Source organism: Lepidothrix coronata, unplaced genomic scaffold, assembly GCF_001604755.1.
Source record: "Lepidothrix coronata isolate B3197 unplaced genomic scaffold, Lepidothrix_coronata-1.0 Scaffold199, whole genome shotgun sequence".
NCBI lineage: Eukaryota > Metazoa > Chordata > Aves > Passeriformes > Pipridae > Lepidothrix > Lepidothrix coronata.
Window position 1 is genome coordinate 1,429,126 of NW_016690379.1, and position 25,397 is coordinate 1,454,522.

The window sequence follows — 25,397 nt, forward strand, 5'->3', positions numbered from 1 at the left end:
TGTTCGCTGGGTGATGTGGTTCGATGGTTTGGAGGTTACAGTGGCAGTGTGGGGCTGGTGGTTGGACTTGAAGATCTTGAAGGTCTCCTCCAACTTTGACGATTCTGTGATTCCACTGTTCCTTTTCCTTCCTTTCCCCTTTTACCTTCTCCTTCCTTCCCCCTGGACTCCCACGTCCTTTCCAGACCCTGCTGTGACAGTCAGAGGTGGCTCAGTGGCCCTGAGCCCGTGCAGCCCCAGGCTCTGCTCAGCCAGTGTTCCTGAACAGAGCAGTTTGGAGCTTCCAGAGCAGCTTTTTCCTACTCTTTCTGCAGCTGGAACTTGCACATCTCCATGGAGGAGAGGCTGAGCCCAGGCTCCCTCTGTGCCCGTGGGCAGGGGGTGCCCAGCCAGGAATGGGGGCTGGGTGCTCTTGGCTGATCCCCCCCAGACTCCAGAGTCGTGCTGGTGTTGTCCTGGGGCACCAGAGCATTTAGTTTTCCCAGTAAACCTTCAGAATGAAATCCCATCTATTCCCTGAATGGCTGGATAACATGAGATCCGTGTGGGGATGCAGAGTTAAAGCACCAAGGGGGACACAGGGAGGACCAGGTGGTGCTGTCAGGCGGGTACAAGCACAGGAGTGCTGGTTTCCCAGCCCGGATCCCCTGGCTGTCGTTCCAGGGCAGACAGGGAAGCTGATGTACGTGATGCACAACTCCGAGTACCCCCTGAGCTGCTTCGCCCTCTTCGAGAACGGGCCCTGCCTCGTGGCCGACGCCAACTTCGACACCCTCATGGTGAAGCTCAAGGGCTTCTTCCAGAACGCCAAGGCCAACAAGATCGAGAGCCGCGGCACCCGCTACCAGTACTGCGACTTCCTGGTGAAACTGGGCACCGTCACCATGGGGCCCAGCGCCAGGGGCATATCCGTGGAGGTGAGGGGCCTCTGGGAAGGATGGGGAATACAAGGACACACAGGGAAATTCCATGAGGGAGGACGGAGGAGGAGGGTTTAGGGGTGACCGAATTGTGGCCGTCCAGTGAGCTGAAAAGGAAGATGGAGAGACTATTTTACAAGGTCCTGGAGGGGCAGGACAAGGGGGAATGGCTTCACACTGACAGAGGGCAGGCTTAGATGGGATATTGGGAAGGAATTCTTGGCTGGGAGGGTGGGGAGGCCCTGGCACGGGTTGCCCAGAGAAGCTGTGGCTGCCGCACCCCTGGGGCGAGGCCAGGTTGGATGGGGTTACCCCTCCGTGTTACATGCTAAACATTCTGGGATGTTTTCATGGAAAGCACACCCTGCAGCGAGGCAGGGAGCAGGGCACTGCCCCTCCTGCCAGCTCCAGGGCTGTGGGCCGTGTTCCCAGGTGGAATACTGCCCCTGTGTGATCGCCAACGACTGCTGGAACCTGCTCATGGAGTTCATGCAGAGCTTCATGGGCAGCCACACGCCCGGGATCCCGTCGGTGTTCGGGGCCAAGCACGACAGCGTGTACAGCCCCGGGGACACCATGGTGCAGTACATGGAGCTCTTCAACAAGATCCGCAAGCAGCAGCAGGTGCCCGTGGCTGGGATCAGGTGATCATTCCCTGGAGCTCCTCCTGGGAGTACATCCTCCTTGCTGCCTGCCCAGCAGGATCGGGAGTCCCTCTGAAATGCAGCATGGGACGGTTTTTTTCCTTCTGCATCTCCTTCCCCTGGTTCAAAGCAGAGTTTTCCAGTGCTGTGTGTGTTTCTGTTTGTTCTCTGTGGTTTGGAGTGTGTCTGGGATTGGATCCATGGTTCTGCGGATTGGATCCGTGGTTCTGTGGTTCTTTGGGCAGTGCTTCGTGCAGGGAATCAGTGTCCATCAGCAGGAAACTGCAGGAAAAGGAGAAATTCCAGCCAAACACAAGGGCAGAGTTTCTGTGACTGCAAACAGAGCTTTTAATTTTTTACTTTTTTTTTAAATATCCACATAAAGGTGTCTTCTTGTATTTCACCCCAATAAACCTGTATTTTTGGAGGAGTCTCTGCCACGTTCTGCTTCCAATTACCCCCTTGACGTCAGTGGGTTTCCACGGGGGAGAGGGTGAGGAGGACTTAGTCATTCATGTCTCAGCAAAGCCTATTGGTCTCCATTCTGGGATCGGCTGCCTCATGTTACTCTCGGGCTTTTTTACTTTACTGATGGACAAAATTACTCTTTTGAGGTCCCCATCACCTGAGAGACCCTGTGGGGTTCCCCCCCATCACCTCAGAGCCCCCACGGCCCCCCATCACTTCAGGGTCCCCCATCACCTCAAGCCCACCCCGTCACCTCAGGGACCCTGCGAGGTGCCTCCCACCACCACGCAACCCCCCGAGGAGCCCCCGCGCTGCCCCTTTAAGAGCCTCTTTGTCTCCGAGACACCTTTATTTACCCTCCCGCGACTCGCCCGAAGTTCGGCCCCGCGGTTCACAAAGCGCGGCGCGTCACGGGCGGGGGGCGGGACTCGAACCCGCGCCGGCCCCCCCGGCGCCCATTGAGCAGCGCCCCCTGGCGGCCGCGCAGACTGCGTACGGCCCGCCGGCGGCGAGCCCGCTACGCAAAGGGCGCGCGTGCCCTACGCAAACGGCGCGCGGGGCCCCGTAGGGAGCAGCGGGCGCTGCGCTGCGCAATTGGCGTAAGCGGCGGGCAGCGGGGGGCGGGAGCCGGCGCTGAGTGACGCGCGCCCCGGCCAATGGCGGAGCGGGGCGGGGCGCGGCGGCCAATGGGCGGGGAGGGGGCGTGGCCGGCGCGGGCGTCTCGCGCTGGGTGACAGCTCGCGCGTGCTGGTGATGGCGGTAAATAAAGGGGACGGGGGGGGGGACACACGGGACGCGACCCCCCCGAGGGCACGGAGGGGGGAGAGCGGTGAGGGGCTGCGGGAGGTGAGGGGGGTGAGGAGGGTGCTGAGGGGTCCCTGCTGCCCCCCTGCTCCTCAAAGCGACGCCCCCCCCCTCTGCCCCCCCGCGCGGTGCGGTTGGGGGGGGGTTGGAGGCGGACCCCTTTATTACCCCTTCTCTCCCCATCACGGGGGTCGCCGCCTTTGTGTGCGGGCGGGACCCCCTCGCCGGGCTCGGCGGCTCCGCAACTTTCCCTTTGTTGAGGGACACCCCCCCCCCCGCCATCCCCGGGACCCCCCGTCTCCAAACCCCCCATCCTGCCCTGGAATGTCGTCGGGACCCCCCCCGCCTTCCTCGGGACCCCCCTCCTGACCCCCTTCCACCCCCAGGGCCCCCCTCTCCACAATTCCTCCCTCTGGCACCGACCCCTTGCTCCATCCCCCCCCCCGTCTTCCCCAGGACCCCCCCATCCCAAGGACTGACTCCCCCCGCTCCAAACCCCTTCCCCTCCCCGGGACCCTGGGGGGGTGCTGGGGGTCGTGGCTTTGCTGGGAGGGGGGAGAAACGCGCCTTAAAAATATCTCCCTTAAAGCCCCGTGCTGTGCTTGGAGGGGGGGGAGGGAGGGCACCAGAATGAGGAAAATCTGTGCGGGTTTGTATTTACTTAAGAGAAAAAAACACATACAAAAAAAAAACCCAAAAAAACCAAAAAAGCCGCGGGTTTGTGTCTCGCACGGAGGGAAGGAGCAGAAGTTAATCCGGGGGGGCCCTGGGTGCACCTCGGGGTTGGGTTTGTTGGTGGGAAATGTCCACCCCGGGAGAGAAACTGCTTCAAAATCCCCTTTTAAACCTCAAAAAGGGGTCGCAGCAGTGACAACCCCCCCCGCCCGCCACGAGGGCTCCCAGAGCCAAGGGAATAGCGGATAAGGGATAACTGAGCCCCTAAAACGGGAGTCGGTGCTGGGAAAGGCGCTAATTTTAGGAAAGGCGCCCGTTAATCGCGTTACCGGCGGTCGGACGGAGGCAACGAGCCTGATCCGAGCGTCAGGACAGCTCCGGGTCTCCAGCAGGAGAACACTGAGTGGGGAGAGCATCCCGTTATCCCGAAACATTGGAGCGGGAGGCTGGGAAGCGCCTTTACTTTGCGGAGTTACTCCTGTACTCTTAGTCACGGAGAGATGCTTGCGGACTCCTGGAGTCGCTGAGCTCGTCTGGTGGGAAATGATGCAAAATTCGGTCCTTTCACACGCTGCCGCCTCGGGGAAGATGCTCGTGGAGACCCGGGAAAGAGCTGCTGATTCCTCATTCCAGGGAAAACTCTGACTTCGGCAGGAGCTTCTCCTGGAGGAGAATCGATTGGCAAGGCAGGAAATAGGGAGCAGATTAAATGGGATGACAAGGAGAGTGAAAATAAGGTTTTAGGGAGGGGGCTGAGAGCTGAGCTGCTGCTGGAGCTGAGGAATGAAGGGGCACGGGAATGAGGAGCAGGTAAATCAGTGGAATGGTGAATTAAAAGCTCCGTGTGGGTGTGAACAGTGTGGATTAGGCTTGGATTAAACAAGTGTCCCTGTGAACTGGCTGGAGCTGCACCGTATCGAATTTTCCCTGGATTTCTGCCGCTCTGCCTTGGGCAGCTGCACCCGGGGGTTGCTGCAGTTTATCCAGTGTCAGAGGGGTTGGACGATGTTTTAAAAGGAACGGGCAACAAAAGCGTTTGGCGTTTTATTTGGTTTCAAAACAGGCTGGGTGCAAATATTTGGAAACGATGTGCCAAGCGTGAGCAGCATTTGATGTCTCCGGGCTTTCAGCACGAGGCTGCAAACCATAAATGTGTGTTTATTCCTCCCCTGATCATTCTCCCTACGAATATGAGCTGGCTCCAAGTGGAAGGGGTGTTTTGAAGTTGGCAGATTTTCCGCTCTGGAATAATTCTCGGTCTTGTGCAAGTTGGGTTTGTTACAGAGAATTCTGCTTGTTCAGGAGCGGGGCCGGACAATAGTCACATATGCAACAGTTTAGGGGCTGTTAGAGCCGGGAAGCCAAAACTGGGGATTTATTTGGCTGTTGTGTGTCCAAGGATTGTTAGTGAGGAATCTCCTGCTGCAATTCCTGCGGAGATTCCAGCTGCATGTGGTACAAAGCCCTGGGCTCCACAAGAGGCCTGTGAGGATGAGGAATTGGGGATCAGCCTGCGGAATGAACCGGGGCTGGGGATCGTCTGGATTGGGATGTACCCATGGGGTGTTGTGCTGCTGGTCCCTGGGACAGAAAAAGGCACCTTTAGGTTCTGTGTCTCCCCTCTGCTCTGGGTTTTTTTGCTGCAGTGGATTTGTTGCTGGTCCTTGCTGCCTTAAACCCAGCTCTGTCCACATCACACCCTGCAGGTTGTTTTCTGCAGTGCTAAAACACTCACTTGTTAATTATTATTTTTAAGTAGTTCTGTTTTGTCTCAGAACAAGTGACAAGAAGCACTTTCTCAGCAGCAAAGACGGTTTTTTCAGCATAAATTACTGAAAATGCATTTTAAGATCCTGGGTTTTTTTGGCCTTTTCCCCTTTTGTTACCTGGTTTTATACTGAAATGTCTTAGGCCTTTTGCTGAGACTCCTAAATTGAAATTTAGTGTTTTCTCAGCCCTTAGAAGATGTTACTGGATTGATTTAGAACAGTTAATAAGTGGAAATACTACAAAATTTAGCTTCTGTCCCATGAGGTCCTCGTGGATTCTTTCACACGAGTTTTTTTGCGTTGGGGAAGTGTAAGAGGGTTTCTGAAGTTGTTGCCAGCTCTGAGGCAAAACAAAACTGAGAGTTTTGGTTTCAAATCGTTGTAAATGAACAGAGAGATGCTCAGTGAGCTGCTTGAAATCTTTGTGGATTAACTGGGAGCAGCAGGTGAGGTGGAAGGGGGGAACAGGGAGCTGGGGTCACCCTGAGCTGCCTGGTGGGACAAAAGACCCCAAAGATCCCCCCAATCCTTTATTTTCTGCAGGAATCCTCTCCGGTGAATGAGAAGTTTCTCTCACTTCGTTTAACAACCTTTGTGGTTTTCGTGTTGAATATTTCATCGAGGGTGGGTTTTGGTGTTGGGTTTTTCCCCTTTGGGGAGATGTTCTGTCTCAGCAGCCTGTTGTTAATGGCTCGGTGGGTAAACACTTCACCTTTCCCAAACACTTCACCGCGGGCTGTCGGATAGAAAAAAAGCCCCCCTTCAATGCCAGTGAAAGGAAGACCATCCTCGTTAGTGTGAAACCCTTAACGAGTCACTGCTCTGGAGGGAGCAAATCCAAATTGTTTAACAGAAACCATTTAAAAATCTGATTTACAGGTGAGAATATCCCAGGTTTTTTGTTGATACCTCTGTGTGTACCAGCCCTAACGCTCTTCACCTTGGTTTTACGAGACTTTAGCTGAAAGATGGCTCATGTGAGGCTGCAGAGTCGTTTGTGGCTCAGGAGCCAGGGAATTACAGCTCTGGCACCCAGGGAAACAAAACAGATTAAAGGGGGAGCGAGGGGACAGGAGGTAAAAACAGGGGTGAGGTTCTGCCCTTTGCCAGTGTCACAGGGAAATAATTTCTGAGTGAACTAAAGCTGATTATTTGTGTGTTTGCAGTAATTTATATCCTGGTGTGCTGAGGAAAATGCAGATTAAAAGGCACTGCTAAAATACACTGTTCTGCTGGGTTTGAAAGGAAAAAAACCTCTTTTTTAGCAACAGTGTTGAGAAGTGTCTGTAGCAGACAGGAGACAGGCAAAAAAAATGAAGCTGGCTGCGTTGTGCTAAGTGTTGTTAATGAGCTTTTTGCTTACAATGTGGCAGTGAGTGCATATGAACTATTACACCTTCAGTACATGACAAAAATCGGTTGAAATGCCTCAGAAAGTGGCAAATTGTTGGGACAAACCCTGAGATTTTTGAAAGCACGCTCACTAGGTAGGTTCCTTTAATTAGGTAATTATAAAGTAATTCACTGAGAAGTCTGGCTTTTTAAGAGCTTTGCTGAGAGAGTAGAAAATACCTGAAAACCAGGAGCTTTTCTTGTTCCTCCCCACGGTGCTCACACTTGCTTTCTTGTCTCACTGCTTGGCTCTGTAATTCAGCTGCGTTTTCAAATGGAGACAGAGAACTGAAATCCTGGGATCTGACAGCTCCCAGTTACTCTGAAATGTGTCTTGTGTAACGTGTCAGTCATGACAAATGCACTATTTAAAGAAAAATTCAGACTAAGGAGGTGCGTTCAGAGTGTTTTGTAACTCTGCTGACTGGAGTGCAAGAGGGAAAAACACATCCTCGGGCACAGGAATCCCTGCAGAAGGGTGGAATCGCTAAATAGCCTGCTCCAGCTTGGACTTTAAAAAGCAAATAATAGTTTGGGGTGTGGTGTAGATTCGGGAAAACTTTCACACTCAACCTCTGAGCAAGTGCACTGAAAAAGAAACTCCTTCCCCCCCTCCCTCCCCGGGTGCAGCCAGGGCCGGCTTTTCAAAGCCCCAATTTACTGGAGCAGAAGCTTTAGAGCATTTCTGGGCTTTTCAGGCCTTTCAGGCAAACCATGGAAGATCGAGTCAAGAGTTATGGGCCACAGCTGTGGCCCTGCATTGAGGGTTCTGTGGGAGATCAGCTGAGCTGATTAGGGAACGGTGACATTCCCTGTGAAAGGCAAATCCGTGCCCTCCGTGGAGGAGCACTGCCTTGGGACCGTATTTTCCCATTCACTTGCAGTGGGCGGCTTAGATTTGATTAAGAAATACTGTCCTCTAATTACATTCTGCCCCTTCTCTCTCAGGCTCTGAAAAGCCTCCGGAGACAATCCCGGGGTTTGAAGTTGGGCCACAAGTGGTGTGGAAGGAGGGCCTGGGAGGGGAGGTGGTGAAGTGATAAGTGGATTTTAGCTGGAAATGCTGAAAGAGTGGCCTAAGGAGGGCACTGAGAGCTGGCTCCTGGTTCTGCACTGCTGGGGCTTTGTTCCCTTTTCCCTGGGAGGGATCAGCGTCTCTGAGACCGACTCCATGCCAGTAAGTTCCTGACAAATGTGCTTCCCTGTTCTTCAAACAGCAAAACTCTGTTTTGTATTAAATCACAGAATGGTTTGAGTTGGAGGGACCTTAAAGCCCATCCAGTGCCACCCCCTGCCACGGGCATGGGCACTGTCCCAGGGTGCTCCAAGCCCCGTCCAACCTGGCCTTGGACACTTCCAGGGATGGGGCAGCCACAGCTTCTCTGGGCAACACAAACACGAAAAGCATGTTCTAATTTTAAAGACAAACATTCTAGACTTAGAATGGTATTAATTACACTGAAAAAAAATCCATGTTAACAGTGTGCTGTTCTTAAAAGAAAAAGAAAGTTAAATCAGCTGTTTATTCACTGGAGTTGTGAGAAAGAGCCCTTAGCTTGGGTTTAATGATGTTTAATCATTCTTTCAGAAACACAAAGGAGGTACTAAAAGCTGTTCAGCTGAGCTATAAAGAACTAAAAGCTATAACTCAGATTCAAAAGTGATTTAGTTCCAGAGGTAAGTCCATAATCCGACCAGTCATGAGTTAATCTGTCATCAGACTAAGACTAGAAGCAAATCTATTTAACTAAGAATAGTTAATTCACCTGAATCAGAGCAAGGCTGAAGATCCTTCTCACAAGAGTTTATTTTGAGAAAATATAATATTCATGCTGGAGAGTAAAAATAGTGAGTGGCTTTCAAAGGGAAAAAATGTACTTTGGAATTTGCACTGCTCTTCTTCTGCACTTTTGGGGATGGTTTGACCTGCTGGTTGGACACAGTGGAAATGAGGCAGCGAATAAGGAAGAAAATACCCTGTTTATCATAAAATTGGAGGGGTTTAGGAGCAGCTTTTTGTGGCATCAAACCCAAATTCACCTCTCCCTCTTTGCTTTCCTTGTCCTGTTGTTCCGTCTCAAGGCAAATTGAAGGGATGAACTCTAACCTCTTAGTAGGATAATTTATTAAAATAACAGATGCTCTAGAATCGGGCCTGGGTTGATCTTCAGTTCTTAAGGAAGATTAACAACCTGAGGGTTCACAAATGGGGTTCCTGGTTCCGACCTCGTGCCGCGGGGAGGACAAAGGCACCCCTCAGATCCTGCCTGGAATTCCTAAAAAAAAAAAAGGATTTCGGCCAGAACAGGATTCCAAATATTCAAATCAGGAATAATTCCATCGTGGGGGGGGGGAAGGTGCATTTGGGCAAGTGAAATTCTCCCTCATGTAGCAGAAACAGGGTGTGAACCCTGTGTGAGGCTGGGACGGTTTGGGACTGAAAACACAAATCTTAGTTTTGTTGATGCCACTTCAGGTCCCCCTTTTGCACACTGAGGAAGAGGAGGGTTTGCTGGATAAATTTGGTTTTCCCAGCACAAAACAGGCCCATCAGTCAAGCAGGGGAAGAGGATGTGTAAATCCCTCTAATTCTTTGTTGACAAGAAAACAGAGGAGCCCTTGGTCGAGCCCCACAGTCTGAGTGTGGGGGGGTCAGAGATTTGCTATTCCCAGAGCTGGGGATGTGGGAATGCTTATGGATACTATACAGATAAATACCACGGAGCATCCTGGGCTGATGTCTGGGGTTTGTTAGTCAGACAAATGAAATAACAAAGTCCTGGCTGCATTTGGATAAATTGGTCGCTGTGTTTCACTCCATCGACCCATTTATACATTTATATATAAAACCCATAGAAAATTTACTGCTGTTCTGTCTCACTCGTTTGGGGTTAAAAAAACCAAAACAACCACCAATAAATTGATTGGCAAGTGAAGGAGAAGAAAATGATGGAGAGGTGTGTCAAAACCCTTCGTTATTTTTGTCTTGTTGTAATCGCTGCTCCTCAAACATATTAGAGGCACCTTCCCTGCTTAAACCACAGCCTGTGGAATATTGCACTTCTATTTAATGCTCTTTGCCTGTTCATTATGGCTGTGAAGATAATAAGGCACAGCCTGCTGGGGTTGTCTGGTGCTTTATTGCTCTGGAGATGGCTCTGACATATTCGTTTGACTGATGGCTCTCGGCGCTGGATCAGCTGCGATTTGGGGTGGGTTTGTTAATAGTCTGTCGGAGATTCTGCCAAGATGGATATGAATTAAAATGTGGGAGGAAGAACAGCAGAGGACTACCCAGAACTTAGCAAGTCTTCACTCTGTGCCGTAATCCCTCTTTGTGTCTGTCACAAAGGGATCCTGGAGGAGGCTGTGATTCCACTGCCGAATCCCGGGGCTGCTCATTGATCCCCGCGGCAGCGCCAGGACCCGCCGGAGCTGCCAAACTTCCCCTCGTCCCTGTGCCACCGAGGGCTCTGGGTTTGTTTGCTCTGAAATTCCCTGTGTTTTGATACGGAATTAGTCAGGTTTTGGAACGCTGGGGGGGGGGACGGGGAGAGGTGCTCGGGGTCAAAACGTGACCGGCTCTGCCCTTGCAGTCACGGAGTCACGGAATCGTTTAGGCCGGGAAAGACTTTAGGATCATCAGTCCAAAAATGATCAGCAGTCCAACAATTGCTGATGTTATTGTGAAGGCGGGTGGGAACTGATAGGATTTTCCCTGTCAAAAGGCTGAGTGTGCGATTTTTAATATTTTTAATGTGTGGTCTCTGAACTGTTGCCGTGAACTCAACTCTGAATGTGCCGTTCTCGTGACAATCGGTGGTAAATGTGATGTACTGAACGTGAAAATAATGGTTAAAGAGCGTGGGCAAAAGAAAAAAAACGCTTTCTGCAGTCTGGAAAAATGTGGGGTTTTGTGTGGTTGGCTGTGATTAAAAGGATTGATAAGGCAGGGAAGGTGGGAAGCCAAGAGAAAGGCTCTCCATCTCTGTTCCTGCTTTGTCAGGCCACGCTGGGATGGACGGGGCTGGTTTGGTTTTACCTGCACCTTGGTAATGGTTCTGGAGCTGCCACTGAACCTGGGCACAGCCCTGAGCCCTCCCTGTGCCTGGAGCAGGAGCGGTGCCCCGGGCAGGGGAAGTGGGAAGGGAAGCAAAGACCCAGGTTTTGGTGTGAGTCCTGACAGTTTTGGGACGGGAAAGGGGTGAAAAAGTGAATTTCCCCCTGATTGAGAGGCAGTGCCGCTGATTTTGTGCCCCTTAAAGCTCCTGCTCTGGCTGAGGTGTTTCAGGAGGAATGTTTGGGGGCAAACAGGTAGAAAACTTTAGGACACTATTACACGTAACTCTCTGTCACAGCTGTGGAAACAATTCTTGGGGAATTCGTGGATTCTGTCAAGTTGGTCGCTTGACTGGTGAAGTGAAATTATAACTTTCCGCCGGGCAGTCGGTGTCTGCTTCCAGCCTGTTCTGATTCTGTTCTTTTTCCTGTTTGAGTCTGATAATTCAAATTGTATGTGTTTGCTGTAATTGCTTCAGGCTTCTCCAGATGGAAGAGCCAGGGAATTGCTGCGTTGATTCCTTCCCTCTTGGGCTGGTTCACGAGGACCGGAGGAAACTCTGGGAATTGTTTTAATGTCCAGGGAGGGCCTCTGTGCACAGGGTGTGCAGGTTGTGTTTCTCAGCTTACTGACACTGCAAAAAGCCAGCCCCAAAAATAAGACCTCGAAGCCTATGGAAAGAGAGGAGAGGAGGGATTTTATGTGTTGTAATAAATGAAGAAGCATTAACTTCTAGAAAGCTGTGAGCTAAGGTGTATATAGCATTTTAATAATGCTTTTTTAACATCCAGAGTAGTTAAATAGTAATTCCCACATTTTCAGGGACCTGTAGCACATGGATCTTGTTTGTTTGTGTGTTTTACAGTGACTCTAAAGAATATATAGTCAATATTGCACATGGACATTGATTCTTAGAGCTAAAGAAGTGAAATTCAAGAGGTGAAATTAAAAATACAGGTAGCTGGGATGTTACCTGAGGTTTTAGTCAATTATTTCTATTTATCTCTTAGATGAGAGACAGTGTGAGTTTGGCTCGATAAGAATATTCCTATTTCATCTTTAAAATACTTTAAATTATGAAAACTTCCAAGTTTAGGCTGGTGTGGCTGGATTTGAGTGGCAGTGTGAGCACAGGGCAGCCCATTCCCGGGTGGAGGGAGGGATTGCACCTCCCCTCTGCCTTGCCAGGGTTGTTTGCAAACCCTGAGCTGCAGCTCCATTTGTAGGGAATGTTGAACTGGCTCCGGTTTAATGGGATCTTCCTTGGGAAGGAATGTGGATAGAAGACACATGTGCAGGGATTTGTTGGCCTGTGTGAAGTTGGAATTATGGCTCTTGGAGGACACAGCAGTGCCAAGTCTTTTGTTGGAGTCATAAATTTATTCCAACCCCACCAAAGGAGTTTGGTGGCTTTTCTGGCTCCTTGGAGTTCACCAGAAAGCAGAGTGTGTGTGTGTGTGTGTGTGTGTGTGTGTGCCTGCAGGGAGGTTGTTCTGGGGAGTGCAGCTAAACCAGTTCACCAGGACTGAGAAGAGCAAAAAAAGGCAGGATAAGGTTATTTCATCCGTTCCAGGCACTGAGTCGCTTTAGGAATGGGGAATATTCCTCTAAGGACAGAGGATGGGGATGTGGTGGTGACGTTTTTTGGTGCAGCAATTCCTTTTTTCTAACAGAATATCAATGATACGAGTTTTTCTGCTTGGAAAAAATGTCATTGCCAGAGTCTTTCAGAGGTGAGGAAGAATTCAGGAGGAATTTCCTCGTGGAAAGGGCACTCAGGCATTGGAAGGGGCTGCCCAGGGAAGTGGTGGAGTCCCCACCCCTGGAGGTGTCCAGGGAAGGACTGGAGGTGGCCCTCAGTGCTCTGGGCTGGGGGACAAGGTGGGGATGAGTCCACTGGGTGGACTCCATGGTCCTGGAGGGATTTTCCAACCTCAGGGATTCTGGGATTCTGTAAATACAGGGCTTTGCTGTGAGTACACCCTTAGAACTGGAACATGAATGCTTGAGCAGGAGTTTTTTTCCCCCATCTCCAGTGCAGCTCAGATTACATGTTTTCATTAGACATCTGGTTCAATAATTGGTTCCTCACAAACGGGGAGGTTAAAACAATCACAGGAATAACGGTTTGGAGTCGCTGGGTGCAATTTTGGAGATCTCTCCTCTCTGCTATCGCCATGTTGGCGTTTTTGGGTGTTTGCAGCAGGGTAGAAAATCCAGAGTTCCACATAAAAATGGGTTATTGGGCCAGGGGGGAGTGGAAAGTACTTGGGGTTTTGCATCTAAATTTTTAAACCTATTTCATAGTATCATAGAATCACAGGATGGTTTGAGTTGGAAGGGACCTTAAAGTGCCACCAGTGCCACCCCCTGCCATGGGCAGGGACACCTTCCACTGGCCCAGGTTGCTCCAAACCCCATCCAACCTGGCCTTGGACACTTCCAGGGATGGGGCAGCCACAGCTTCTCTGGGCAACCTGTGCCAGGGGCACTCTCACAGGGAAGGATTTCTTCCCAATATCCCATCTAACCTTCCCTCTTGCAGTTTGAACCCACCCCCCTTGTCCTGTCACTGCAGTTTGACCAAATGCTGGATATTCGTTATGTAGGTTTGATGGAAACCAGGAATACCCAAGGATATTTTTTCCTACAGTGTTTTAAAACAAAGTGAGAAGTTAAAAAAAAAAGGCAAGTGTGCTTTATTTAATGTGGGACCAATTCCCACTGGGCTGGTGAAATGCTGCTGTGTTTCACTTCTGCCATTCCCAGGAGAGGGAGGAAGGAATGAATGAAAGAATCATTCAGGCTGAGCTTCCCACCTGTCCTGAAAGATGATTTCCAGGAGTTTGTGCCAGTACTGAACACTCTTGGACAAGAGTGGAATCAACAGTTGGACAAATAAAAGATGCATCATTCCAAGGCCAAACGTGCAGCACCTCTCCTGAGCCCTGAACTGTTCTTTTTGCTTCCTGCAGATTGATTTAGAAACAGAAAGTAGCTGGTGTCAACAGATCCCTACAGATGTCTTTAATCAGGTTCCAAATGTGTAACAATGGGACAAAGAAACATAATGAAATCATGTGGTTTATTTTAACACTCTTTTGGGGTCAGGAGCCAAATTGTTTCTGCTGCATTTGGTTCTTGAAGTTGTTAGAGGTTCTTGCCATGAGTTTTTCCAGGGTTATGAGCCATGCAAGGAAAGAAAGTAGGGTTTGACCCAGTGTTTAAGTGATTTGCAATGTGAGAAATACTCAAATTGTCTCTAAAATATCATTGGCTAAACTAATGTCCTTATTTTTCTTTTATTCCCTATTACTTTGTTGCAGTTGTACTCATCTTTAGTGCATTGCATTGCAGCTCCTCCTGCTGCTGGTGCCTCTTCTCCATGCAGAGCAACCAAGTCATCCCTCCTCCCTCTTTTCCTTCCCCCAGCCCTTATCTGGGAAAGATCTAAGTAGGTGAGAAAGGAGGAGTTTATAGAGATTCTTTAAAATGACATCTACCTTAATGGGAAAAAAAAAATTTGTAAACCCAAGAATGAAAGGTGATGAACTTTAATTGCAGAGAGCAGAGCTCTGTGTGTTTGTTTCCAAGGCTTTTGAAATCCAAGGTGTTGATTCTCCATCATCAAACCCTCGTGTTGCTCATGGTCTGTCACACCAACCACAGCAATTTGTGCTCAGGCCCTGCAGCCTCTGAGGCAGCTCCAGCCCTGTGATCTCGGCCAGGTTTGTTTTCCCCCTTGTTTACAGGTTCTGACTCATGGTTGTGTCCTCCTTTAATCCCAGCCCTGTCATTCCTCCTGGGAGCCTGTTCTTGGAGGAGGTTGTGGCAAAACTGCTTGTGTACCTGTGGAGAAGAGAGGGGGAAACTTCTGTTCTTAGTCATGTGCCAGTGTTTGGTGGCTCATTCTGCTCTCTGGGGTGTGGGGGCTGCAGGGCTGGACCTGCACCCGCTCCAGCTGCCTTTGGATCATGGGAGAGCCAATTTTAATCCTTTTTTTTTCATGGAAGGGCTCAAAAATATGAGTCAGTAATAGAAACCTTTAATGTGAGGATGAACTCTGAAGTGTGGTGGGTGGAGAAGCCCCTCTCTGAGGAAAAATGTATCATTCAGGTGGTTTTGGGTTAAATAAACACCGTTTCTTTCTAACTTTGAGAGCAGCCCAAGGTACAGGGAATTAGGGCTTGGATTTGCAAGGGAATTATCCGTGGATACCTAAAGAGAACCAGGTGGGGAGTATCACATGCAGCATCAAAGATGCTTTTGTGCTGAGAATTACTGACTTAAGGTGTAACAAAGCTGCTCTGTCAGTGACCCACCGTGTCCAGGGTCTCTTTCCCTTTCCAAGCAGGAAATCTCCTGGCCCACACAGGAAAAGCAAAAGCAGTTGACAAAAGGCTGGTGATTTATCTCCTGACAGCCTCCTGCATTGTCAAACACGGTTCCCTAATGCTCTGGGTCTGGTGTGGGATTGATTTCCTGGTAGCCTGTTACCCAGCTGGAACCAGCACCACTGGTTCTTCTTCCTTGGAAACTGGGGATAAATTCGGTGATTTTTGAAAACCCTATGTCCTGAGAGCTTGCAGGGCTGGTGAGCAACTGGCTGTTTGATTATTCTCTAGCAAACTGTGTGTATAAGGCCCATTTTTTGTTCCTCAGAACACGCTGGTGAGACTCAAGGGTTAAATTCCCCACACTGTCGCATATGGCAGTGAGCAGAATCACAGATGTTGATGATACAACATAATTAGTATTCTTTTATGTAAATGAAGGCTGTCAATGTTACCATAGTGTCTATACTCTCTCAAGCTGGAATCTCTGCCACTTGGTCTCACCAAGGCTAGACAGGATTATTCCAACAATTTTTTATCCAGAGCTGAGGAGAGAAATAAAGAAAGAGAGGGGGGGAAAAGGGTCAGGGAGGAAGGTGGGGAGGGAGGAAGGAAGGTGGGAAGGGATGTTTCCAACTTGGAAGGAGGAGACCAAACCAGTCCTTTGTTTGGCTTAGGATTTCCAAAAGTGCCTTTCCAGGTCCTGGGATTTGGGAGGGAATGAGCCCAGCCCAAAGGAGGGGTGGGGAGGTTTCTGAGCTGGTTTAATAACCAGCTCCAATGGTTCTTTAGGCACTGTGGGTCCCCCCAGGAGGTGGGGGCTGAAGTGGCCACTTGAGCTTTAATCTGGAGTGGAGGAAAGAACTGAAGAGCTTTGATTTTTTTTCCTTGAGAGATTCCATCTTTAACAGCAATATCACTGAAAAAGGCAGTGATTAAAGCAAACTTGCATGATTTAGGACCACTAAAAATCTATTTTCTTAGCCTGGGCCGGGTCTCTGCCCACCCATCCAGGTGAGGGCTCAGTACCTGTGCCAAAGCTTTGGCAGCATTGTGCTGGGGCCTTTGTTGTGTTAAACTTTGCCCCTTATAAAATGATTTTTTAACCAAATATTCCGTGTGCCAGGTCCCACACTCTCTGTGCCATCTGTAACCACTTTGTGCCTGGGATTGCTGTCCCCTGTCACTACTTTGTGTGTGCTCAATACCATAGTCGTAGCTGTGGAAGCAACTTAATTCAGTCTCTCCTGGATTATTCCAACAGATCTGTTTTTACAACCTCTTCTACCTTTTGGCAGGTTTTTACCCGTTTTTCTCTCCTCTGTAGTTCTTATTTTGCTGCAGTTCACACTTGACAACTCTCCATCACTTCCTTTTTATTGTTTGAAGAATCACCTAGAAATTAAATTTATTCAGCACAGCTCTTTTTTTTTTTTTTTAATCTTTCCCCCCTCTCCTCCCCCCTCGTTCACCGAGTGATCGAAGCCGCCAAAATCCAAGTGATCACAGGAGGGGCACGTTTTTCCTCACTTTTTTTAAACTCCCATTTTTCCTCTGCCATATGTTGGGTCATCCACTACAAAAGCCTCACGATGGAGAGGCCCCATGTGATCAGCAGATTTACAGCTCGCCCGAAAATGAAAGCAGAGAATGAAATTCCAGAGTGCCTCTTGCGTGTGACGTGCCTGAACATCTGAGAATTTGGGTTCCTGGGTGCGAGCAGGCTTTGGCTTCCAGATAATTCTGGTGTCTGTGATAAAAGTGTGCTGAGGGGGTTAATGGTGCTCCAAAGCAGCCCTGCCTGGGTTTGTTTCCGTGCATCACCAGAATATTCTCTCTCCAGGGCTTTGAAGATGGGCTGCCTTGCAGTGAAGACTTAACTGGTAATTAAATTCTCCAAGAAGCGCCGGGACTGCCTTGGAACATGGGGCTGCTCCGTGCCCGGGATGCTGCGTCGAGGAGGAAAGGATGTGTGACCAGGACTGCGTGAGTGGGGTGTGGGGCTCACCTCCTTCCCTGGGATCAGAGCCCTGCAGGGACTGCCCTCCAGAGTGCACAGCCCTGGCACACCAGGGTTCAGCTGGGCCTTTTGCAGGGCTCAGTGTCTTTTGCCAAAATGGGGACACTCTTTGCACTCCTCAGATCCCTGCCGGGGTTTCCCCGCAGTTCCGGTGGTCACTCAGTAAATCAGCTGCTTTCTCTGTTTGTGTGTCTCCCTTGGACACACACAGATTTTCCTTTAGGTTTCCCCTACACGTTTTATTTTTTTTCCCATGCTGATTTTTTTCCAGCACCGGAATGTTTGGGAGGCTGTGGGAAATCAGGGAATTTGGGGGCAGAATGTAAAGCCTGAGGACAAATGCTCTGGTTACCACCATTAGCTGATGTTTCAGTGGCTTCTGCCTGAAGTCGGTAACCCCAGCCTGGTTGCTGATGACATGCATTCCAATTCCAAATTCCTTTTGAGTGTATCAATTTCAAGGGGGCAGCAAAAGATCAAACGTGTGTGTGGACTGAATGAATCCTTCTCTCCGTGGATTGGGTCAGACGTGCTGGCAGCTGCCCGGGCCGGCCTTAGGAGACAGACAGAGCTTTATTCTCTAGACCTGGTCCATCCAATATCTTTCACTGGTGCTAAAAACTGCTTTAAAAAAAAAAACTGTGCACGGAAATAATGTCGTTGGCTGAGGGGTTGACAAGACACGACATCGGTGTTTTCACAGGTCTGGTACAGAAGGAGGGCAGCGGGCACGGCCCCAAGGCTGCTCAAGGAGAGTTTGGACAATGCTCTCAGGCACAGGGTGGGATTTGGGGGCATCCTGAGCAGGGCCAGGAGTTGGGCTTTGATCCTCGTGGGTCCCTCCCACGATGAAAAGAAATCTTACATGCGTGTTGTGGCTCTAAAATCCTTCTCCTTTCCGTTTTTTTCTCTTGCCTCCCCAGGTCAGAGCGGCGACGACTCCTGTGAGACATGGATAGATGCAAACATGTCGGGCGGCTACGACTCGCCCAGGACCACTCGATCCTGAACCCCCAGAAGTGGCAGTGCGTGGACTGCCAGACCACGGAGTCGCTCTGGGCCTGCCTCAAGTGCTCGCACGTGGCGTGCGGGCGGTACCTGGAGGAGCACGCGCTGCGCCACTTCCAGGAGACCCGGCACCCGCTGGCCATGGAGGTGCACGACCTGTACGTGTTCTGTTACCTGTGCCAGGACTACGTGCTCAACGACAACCCCGAGGGGGACCTGAAGCTGCTGCGGAGCTCGCTGTCGGCCATCCAGGGCCAGCGGCGGGACCCCCTGGCGCGCAGCGGGAGGACCCTGCGCTCCATGGCGCTGGGCGAGGGCGCGCGCGGCCGCCGCGGGAGCCCCCCGGGGCAGTCCCAGATGCTCACGGCGCTCTGGCACCGGCGCCAGGCCCTGCTGGCGAGGGCGCTGCGGACCTGGTTCCACAAGAGCTCTCGGGGGCAGCTGAAGTTGCAGCAGGAGAGGCAAATGGAGGAGCTGGAGAAGAAGAAGGAGGCGGCTCGGCGGCGGCGGCAGGAGATGAAGAGGCAGCTCCTGGAGGAGCTGGCGAACACCCCCCCCAGGAAGAGCGCGAGGCTGTTGTCTCACGTGCACGGGGAGAACTTGATTCCAAGGAAATTCAGGGAGGTGGCCTCCTCCCCTACCTCAAGGCAGGTGCAGAGCAGCAGGTTCAGACAGTTCTACTCCATCCGGCGCCAGCCCCTCATGACTCCCGGGGTCACGGGGCTGAGGAACCTGGGGAACACGTGTTACATGAACTCCATCCTGCAAGTGCTGAGTCACCTCCAGAAGTTCCGAGAATGTTTTTTGACACTTGATCTCTGTGAAACAGAAGAACTCTTGGCTAAAACTGTGAACGGGAGGGCCAGGATCCCTGGCAAACTGGCAAATGGGTCTGCTGCTAATGAGTCAGGGAAGACTGACAAAGTGGGATCATCTGGCACGCAGAGCTCGCCAGCTGGCTTGAATGGGAGCTCCTCCATAAGCCGGAGCTTAGAACTGATCCAGCCCAAGGAGCCGAGCTCAAAGCACATCTCCCTCTGCCACGAACTGCACACCCTCTTCAGAGTGATGTGGTCTGGCAAGTGGGCCCTCGTGTCCCCCTTTGCCATGCTGCACTCCGTGTGGAGCCTGATCCCGGCCTTCCGGGGCTACGATCAGCAGGACGCTCAGGAATTCCTCTGCGAGCTGTTGGATAAGGTCCAGCAGGAGCTGGAGTCGGAAGGAACGAAGCGCAGGATCCTCATCCCCTTCTCGCAGAGGAAGCTCACCAAGCAGGTCCTCAAGGTGGTCAACACCATCTTCCATGGGCAGTTGCTCAGCCAGGTACGGACCTGCTCTGGCACGGGGATCAGCTGGAGCAGTTCACACTGAGGAGCAAAGGCTCTGTGTGTTGAGGACCCCCAGATATGTGAGGAGTGGCTCAGGAGCAACTCCTGGGGAAGAAATCCCTTGGGTTGCTGTGCAGGTGTCAGCATTTCCATATTTGTCACATGCATTATAAATTCACTTGGCTTCTGTCACTTCAGGGTGAAATCTGCACAAGTACAGAAGTTCTGACCCCTTAGATTGAAGTTTTGAGTGGGATTTTTAAAGTGTTTTTTCCTTTGTTTTGTGCCTTTTTGGTGGTGTTTCCATGCCTAGGAAGAATATGATGGGGGTCACAAGCTCTGTGACAATTTTTTTGCCAGCATGTGAAAATCATCTTGAGACACCAAATGTGCCAGCTGTGAGTTGGTGTTTCACCTGTAAAGGTGTTTATCTGAGGAAGGAAGCAAATCCCCGAAAGGTGAAGAGAGAAAGAAGTTTTAAATGATTTGCTTTCAGACTGGACATGAGAAGTGTTTCTCTTGTCTCACAGGGCTTTGTGGAACTGCTCTGCCTTTTGGGCACAAAGCTGCCCCGTGGCTGTGACACTCAGTGCCAGTGTGCAGGTACAGAGCAGTGTTTGTGTGTTTGTCCCATCCCCAGGTCACCTGCATCACGTGCAACTACAAATCCAACACCGTGGAGCCCTTCTGGGACCTTTCCTTGGAGTTCCCCGAGCGCTACCACTCCCTGGAGAAGGGCATTGTGCCCGTGCAGCAGGCAGAGTGCCTGCTCACCGAGATGCTGGCCAAGTTCACCGAGACCGAGGCGCTGGAGGGGAGGATCTACGCCTGCGACCAGTGCAACAGTGAGTGGGCTCTGAGGCACCAGCTCTGCGTCTGAGGGGGGTTTCGTGTGCCTGGAAACATGTCTGGGTGGGAAAACTCTGTCTTTCCGTGCTGGTTTGGTTCCTGCCGTTGGTAGGTGCTGCTCCTTTGGGCTCCAGCTGGGACCCGACGTGTCATTTTTGCTTCTGATGTGTCATTTTTTCTCTCATCTCTGCCATTCAGCAGCACAATTCACTACAGGTTTGATACAAGCCTGGTCAGAGCTGCCCTCCCTTGTGTTAGAGGGGACTTCCAAGAATTTTTTGGGAGAGAGGGGGTTGGATTTAGAGGCAAAAGAAGGGCTTTATCCCCCGTGCTTTACTCATCTCTGCGTGGCAGGAAAGCTCTTCTAACACATCCTCTCTATGCTGCTTGTTCTTGATTGAATCCTTGACCCAGAAATCAGAGTTCTCAAGGTTTGTAGCTGTGCTGGGTGAGAGTTTCATCCCTGTGTGGGCATTTGTTGGGAAGCACTGACCTGGCATTATCCAGGGAGGCTCAGGTAATGTGTTATTACCTGTGAGGTGATGCACAGATTTTGCTGTGCTCAGCTGGTAGATGACTTTGCTTTCCTGCAGCAGCTCTGAGTGAAAGGTCATTATATCCCTGAAAATCACTTTAGCCTGTGTATTACCATTCAGCTCAGCTACTCTGATAAGCTGGATTTGGATTCTTTTTCATGCAGGTATTTATGGCAAACGTTCATTCCCTTGGGAGGAAAATGCCAGCGATTTGACTTGCATTGCAACTAAGCAGCTGGAGTAGCAAATACTTGTAGAGATCTGTTCTCTATCAACTGGCAAATCTGTTACCAAACATCTTCTCAGAGTGTTAGGAAATAATCCTTGACTGGATGTTCTTGGAAAAAAGCCAAATATGATTTGAATGGATTCTGATTCACAAATAAAGTTCACAAATTGTCGATGCGGATGAGTTCAGCTTCATCTTAACTCAGTTTGCTTTGATTCTTTGTGAAAGCTGAATTTTAATGGTTACTTCAGAATTAAATGGCTCGGGAAGCATTAACCAGCTGGAAAGAGCCAGGGAAAGGCACCAGCCCGAGTCCAGGTGCCAGGAATGATCTGGGCAGTGCGTGTCAGACGTGCCGGAGGAGGAGGCACCCATCTGCTCTGAGCTGGTGCACTGAGGTGCAGAAATCTAATTAACAGGTACATTTCCTATTGGAAGCTCTGACAGCCACCTGTCTTCCTCCTGGGACAGTCATATGTTCAGTGTCCTGCAAAGAGCAAGCCCTGGGAAGAGGAACCGTTCTCGCTCTTCTCCAGCTTTGGTTCAGGGGCTGTTTGCTGTTGGTGGGACTTTGATGGAAGCATTTTCTGACTTGTATTAATACCCTTGAGCTAGTGAAGCCTCCTACAAGCCTCATTCTAGTGCTGTAAGGAGCTCAAAGTAGCAGACAGAATAAAATATCAGGTACTGCTATTTGTGTGCTGGAGTTGGAACTGCTGCAGCCTCAGATGTCTCTGGCCTTGGCTCTGTCTTAATATTCCTGCTGTATTTCTCAGGGCAAAACATGAGCACGAGCAGCTTGAAGGTGACAACTGACTGTGTGATTATGAGCATCACAAAAGGGGGAGTTTTGATCCTAGAGAAGCTCCTGTGAAGGAATTCATGAGTATTTACTTGTGTGTCCCTCCCGAGCACACCTGAGCTCGACTGCTGCTGGAGTAAAGAGGTCATCACGTGCTGTTCTTCTCTTCTGGGAATTAATCAAATCCTAACCATCTTTCCCTTGATTTTTTGGTGGGTTTTTTTTTTTTTCTGTCAGGCAAACGGCGAAAGTCTTCTCCTAAACCTCTTGTTCTGAGTGAAGCTAAAAAGCAGTTGCTGATCTACAGACTACCTCAGGTCCTCCGGCTGCACCTTAAACGCTTCAGGTGAGGGGACAGGCCGTGGGGGCAGCAGAGACACTGCCCTCTGCTTTTTGGGAAGAACTGTGGGCCCCTAACTTCTCCCACATCCTACTGAGTGCAGGTGGATCACCTCTTCCCCATCAGACGTGTGAAACCCTCTCACCTTGCAGCCAGGGGCAGTTTTGTGGCGTGCACGTTTGTTTCTGGCATCTTTTCTGCCACGCACCCCGTGTAGTGTTTTGTAAATATTAGTCCTGATTTCCTTGAATTGTCCTCGAGGGCCTTTGCTGGGTTTGCAGACAGCTTGGGGGGATGGCTGGGAGATGATCAGTGGATGAGCTGAGAGATTTGTTAAAGGTGGAAGGTTGCGAGAGTTAAATGCCAGTATTGTGTATTTACCTGTTGAATAAATGGCAGACAAAGCTCAATATATTATGAAAAGCTTCTAAAATGGTTAGGCCAGGTGTGTGTGGGGGGTTTATTGACAGAGCTGAGGATTTTAAAGGCTGTTTGGCTGTTGTGATCTCAGCAGTATCCCCGCTAATGCCATCAGTGACGGAAGGAGCTGTGTGTGAAAGGTGGCTGTAGGAGATTTTCAAGTGAAAACAAGGGAAACAGTTAGTGATGCTTCACTGGGGGGGTTGAGGAGCAGTGTCTGCCTGTGCACCCCCCCAGCCCCGAGCAGACCCCGAGTCTCTGATCCCTTGTGTTTGCAGGTGGTCTGAGCGCAATCACCGCGAGAAGATCGGGGTCCATGTCCTCTTTGACCAGGTATTAAACATGGAACCTTACTGCTGCAGGGACTCCCTCTCCTCTCTTGGCAAGGAGACCCTTGTGTATGACCTCTCGGCTGTGGTGATGCATCACGGGAAGGGGTTTGGCTCAGGACACTACACAGCATATTGCTACAACACGGAGGGAGGTGCGTGTGCCTGGGGACGGGGACCCCACCCCACAGACTCCCCTTTTATCCCACAGACGTGGCCTGGCGTGAAGCTTTGTGGCTTCAGAGCTCCTCGGGGCCGAGCCCAGCAGTTTGTTTGCCCCCGGGTGTGTTTCTGGTGGCGGGTTTGGGTTGTGACCCCTCATGGCACAGGGTTGGGGTTGTGACTCCTGGTCGCACAAAGCCCCCGCTGCGGCTCCGCGGCCCTCGGGGATCCTTTTCCTGCCCGCTGGGAGCACCATGAATGCTCCATTTTCTCAGGCAGAGTCACTCCGTGGAGCTGCTCCAGCTGGGTGTCTTTGCTCAGTATCCTTGGGACGAGGAGATAAACAGAAAGTGTTTTGAGCCTGGACAGGAACTATTCATGAATAACATCCGCAGGGGGTGGTGAGGCTCCAGCAGCTGAATTAGCATCGACTCTGCCTGCTGGCTGGAGGAAGGGGGACAAATTGGCCATCTCCAGGGGATTCTTGTCTGCCTAATTGAGCTTTTGGGATGTTATATATCACTGATGAAATTAATATTTGGTATTTGTAAAGCACAAAAAAAAAAAAAGGGAAAAAAAAAAGGCTCAGAATGTTTTCCAGATTAGAAACTCCAAAGCATCTGTGGAGGAACAAACAGAGATGCCTTTTTTCCTGCATTGTGGATGTTTCCTATGAACAGTTTCAAAATGCATTCAGGAGGAATCCTGCCTCCCTTCCTAATGCCCTCTTTCTCCCTTTGCTCCCCAGGGTTTTGGGTCCACTGCAATGACTCCAAGCTGAATGTATGTAGTGTGGAGGAGGTGTGCAAGACCCAGGCCTACATTCTCTTTTACACTCAAAGAACGGTGCAGGACGAAGCAGGAATCTCAGAAAAACAACTCCAAGCTCAGGTGCCACCCAAAAACAGTGACAAGGACAGAAGACTGACATTCCCGTGACGGGGAGCCCTGTCACTCCATCAGCACTCTCAGCTCTTTCTGGAACCATTGGTGTTCACATCTTCCCTCCCCGTGGGGAAGAACACTGGCTGCAGGAGTGGGATCAGAGCAGGATCTTTGCCACCCCGGGTCTGGGAAAGCCCATCGAGCTGGGGAGTTCTGACACGTCAGGTCGTTGTCAGAACCTGGGTTTGAAAGAGTCTTGTTGCTGAATTAGGCTCACAGAAAGGAAATTAGGGAGTTTGATGCTGAATTTCGTCTCATCTCAGAGGAGCCGCGTGAGGTCTGTGACAAGTGAGCAGAGCCAGGGAAGAGGAGCATCCAGCTGGCTTCAGAGCCCTTCAGTCCCCACCAACCCCGGGCAAACTCCAGCAGGAGCAGGTACAGTCCCCTCCCCTCCAGTGGCCATTCCCACTGCCAGGGGAATCACAGGCACCAGGCACTGCCTGCAAGGGATGGGCTGCCCCGAGAGCTGTTCTTGCTGCAGAAATGTGTAAGTTCTTCTTCATTCTTCCCCCAGGGCTCAGCTGCCCCTGTGACACCAATTTCTCTGCCATCAGCTGGGGGCAGAGCCCTGGCTGAAGCTTTGCCAGCAGCTCTGTGTGTCAGTGCCACTGGGGCTGTGTCACACTTCATGGTTTATTCTCTGGGCTGAACTCAACTGGCAGCTAAATTCACTCAGAATGTGATTTTAATAGAGTTCTTCTCTGGAGAAAGTGTGTTTAAACACAAAAAAAAACCCCTGTAATAAACCAGGAATGTACCTGTGTGCCAGATCTGGCAGCAAAAACAAAACCTGTGCTCCAGGTTTCTGCTGGAGGGGCATCACTGTCCCCAGGATTAGAAAGTCTGTGGCTTGCACAGCTGTGGCAGCAGAAGTTGGTGGTGTGGAGGCATCTCACAGTGGCAAACTCACTCTTTATTACAAATGTGGCTCGTTTTCCTCAGGGGAGCAGTGGTGGGAATGCCACAGTGTGGGGGACAGAGCTGGATTCTGTCACTGCCTCTGGAGGGGGAACAGTCAGTAGTCGTGGTTGTCACAGGAGCCCAGAGCAGGGGAAGGTGGCCCTGGATCCAGGCAGTGCCCAGAATTCCCCCTGTGAGGTCTTTGTTCCTGCTGGGCCATCAAGGGAAGGAATGTAGTTAAATCTCAAATTCCACGTTGAGTTGGAAAGGCTGCAAAAATGTCTGTATCTGAAATCATCCTGATTTTAGAATCCTGTGAGAAACACAGAGCCTTAGTGGACTATTTGTAGTCACTTCTCAGCCTACAGTTGCACCTCAGGTGTGTTTTTGTAATTTGGGGTTTGGCTGTTCATGTTTCATGTTTTAACCTGAATATGGAACTGCAAAAAAAAACACAAACAAA

General features: G+C 50.6%; 2 protein-coding genes across 5 annotated transcripts; both read left to right on the forward strand.

Moving 5' to 3' along the window:
* The first annotated feature begins 629 nt into the window (after positions 1–629).
* MED20 (mediator complex subunit 20) lies at positions 630–1,992 on the forward strand. The gene is made up of 2 exons (XM_017832216.1): positions 630–917; positions 1,353–1,992. The coding sequence occupies exons 1-2, from the start codon at positions 681–683 to the stop codon at positions 1,566–1,568; spliced, it is 453 nt and encodes a 150-aa protein (XP_017687705.1). The 5' UTR covers positions 630–680; the 3' UTR covers positions 1,569–1,992.
* A 753-nt stretch (positions 1,993–2,745) lies between these two features.
* On the forward strand, positions 2,746–25,397 carry USP49 (ubiquitin specific peptidase 49). Of its 4 annotated transcripts, none has more exons than XM_017832217.1 (7): positions 2,746–2,791; positions 16,910–17,052; positions 18,010–19,417; positions 20,063–20,267; positions 22,076–22,184; positions 22,877–23,082; positions 23,838–25,397. In XM_017832217.1, the coding sequence occupies exons 3-7, from the start codon at positions 18,038–18,040 to the stop codon at positions 24,026–24,028; spliced, it is 2,091 nt and encodes a 696-aa protein (XP_017687706.1). In that variant the 5' UTR covers positions 2,746–2,791; positions 16,910–17,052; positions 18,010–18,037; the 3' UTR covers positions 24,029–25,397. The 4 variants fall into 4 exon arrangements, 2 of the variants coding, with proteins under 2 accessions (XP_017687706.1, XP_017687707.1); XM_017832218.1 differs by lacking the exon at positions 2,746–2,791 and adding an exon at positions 3,534–4,047; XR_001877600.1 differs by lacking the exons at positions 22,877–23,082; positions 23,838–25,397 and adding an exon at positions 20,972–21,455 and having other exon boundaries at positions 22,076–22,144.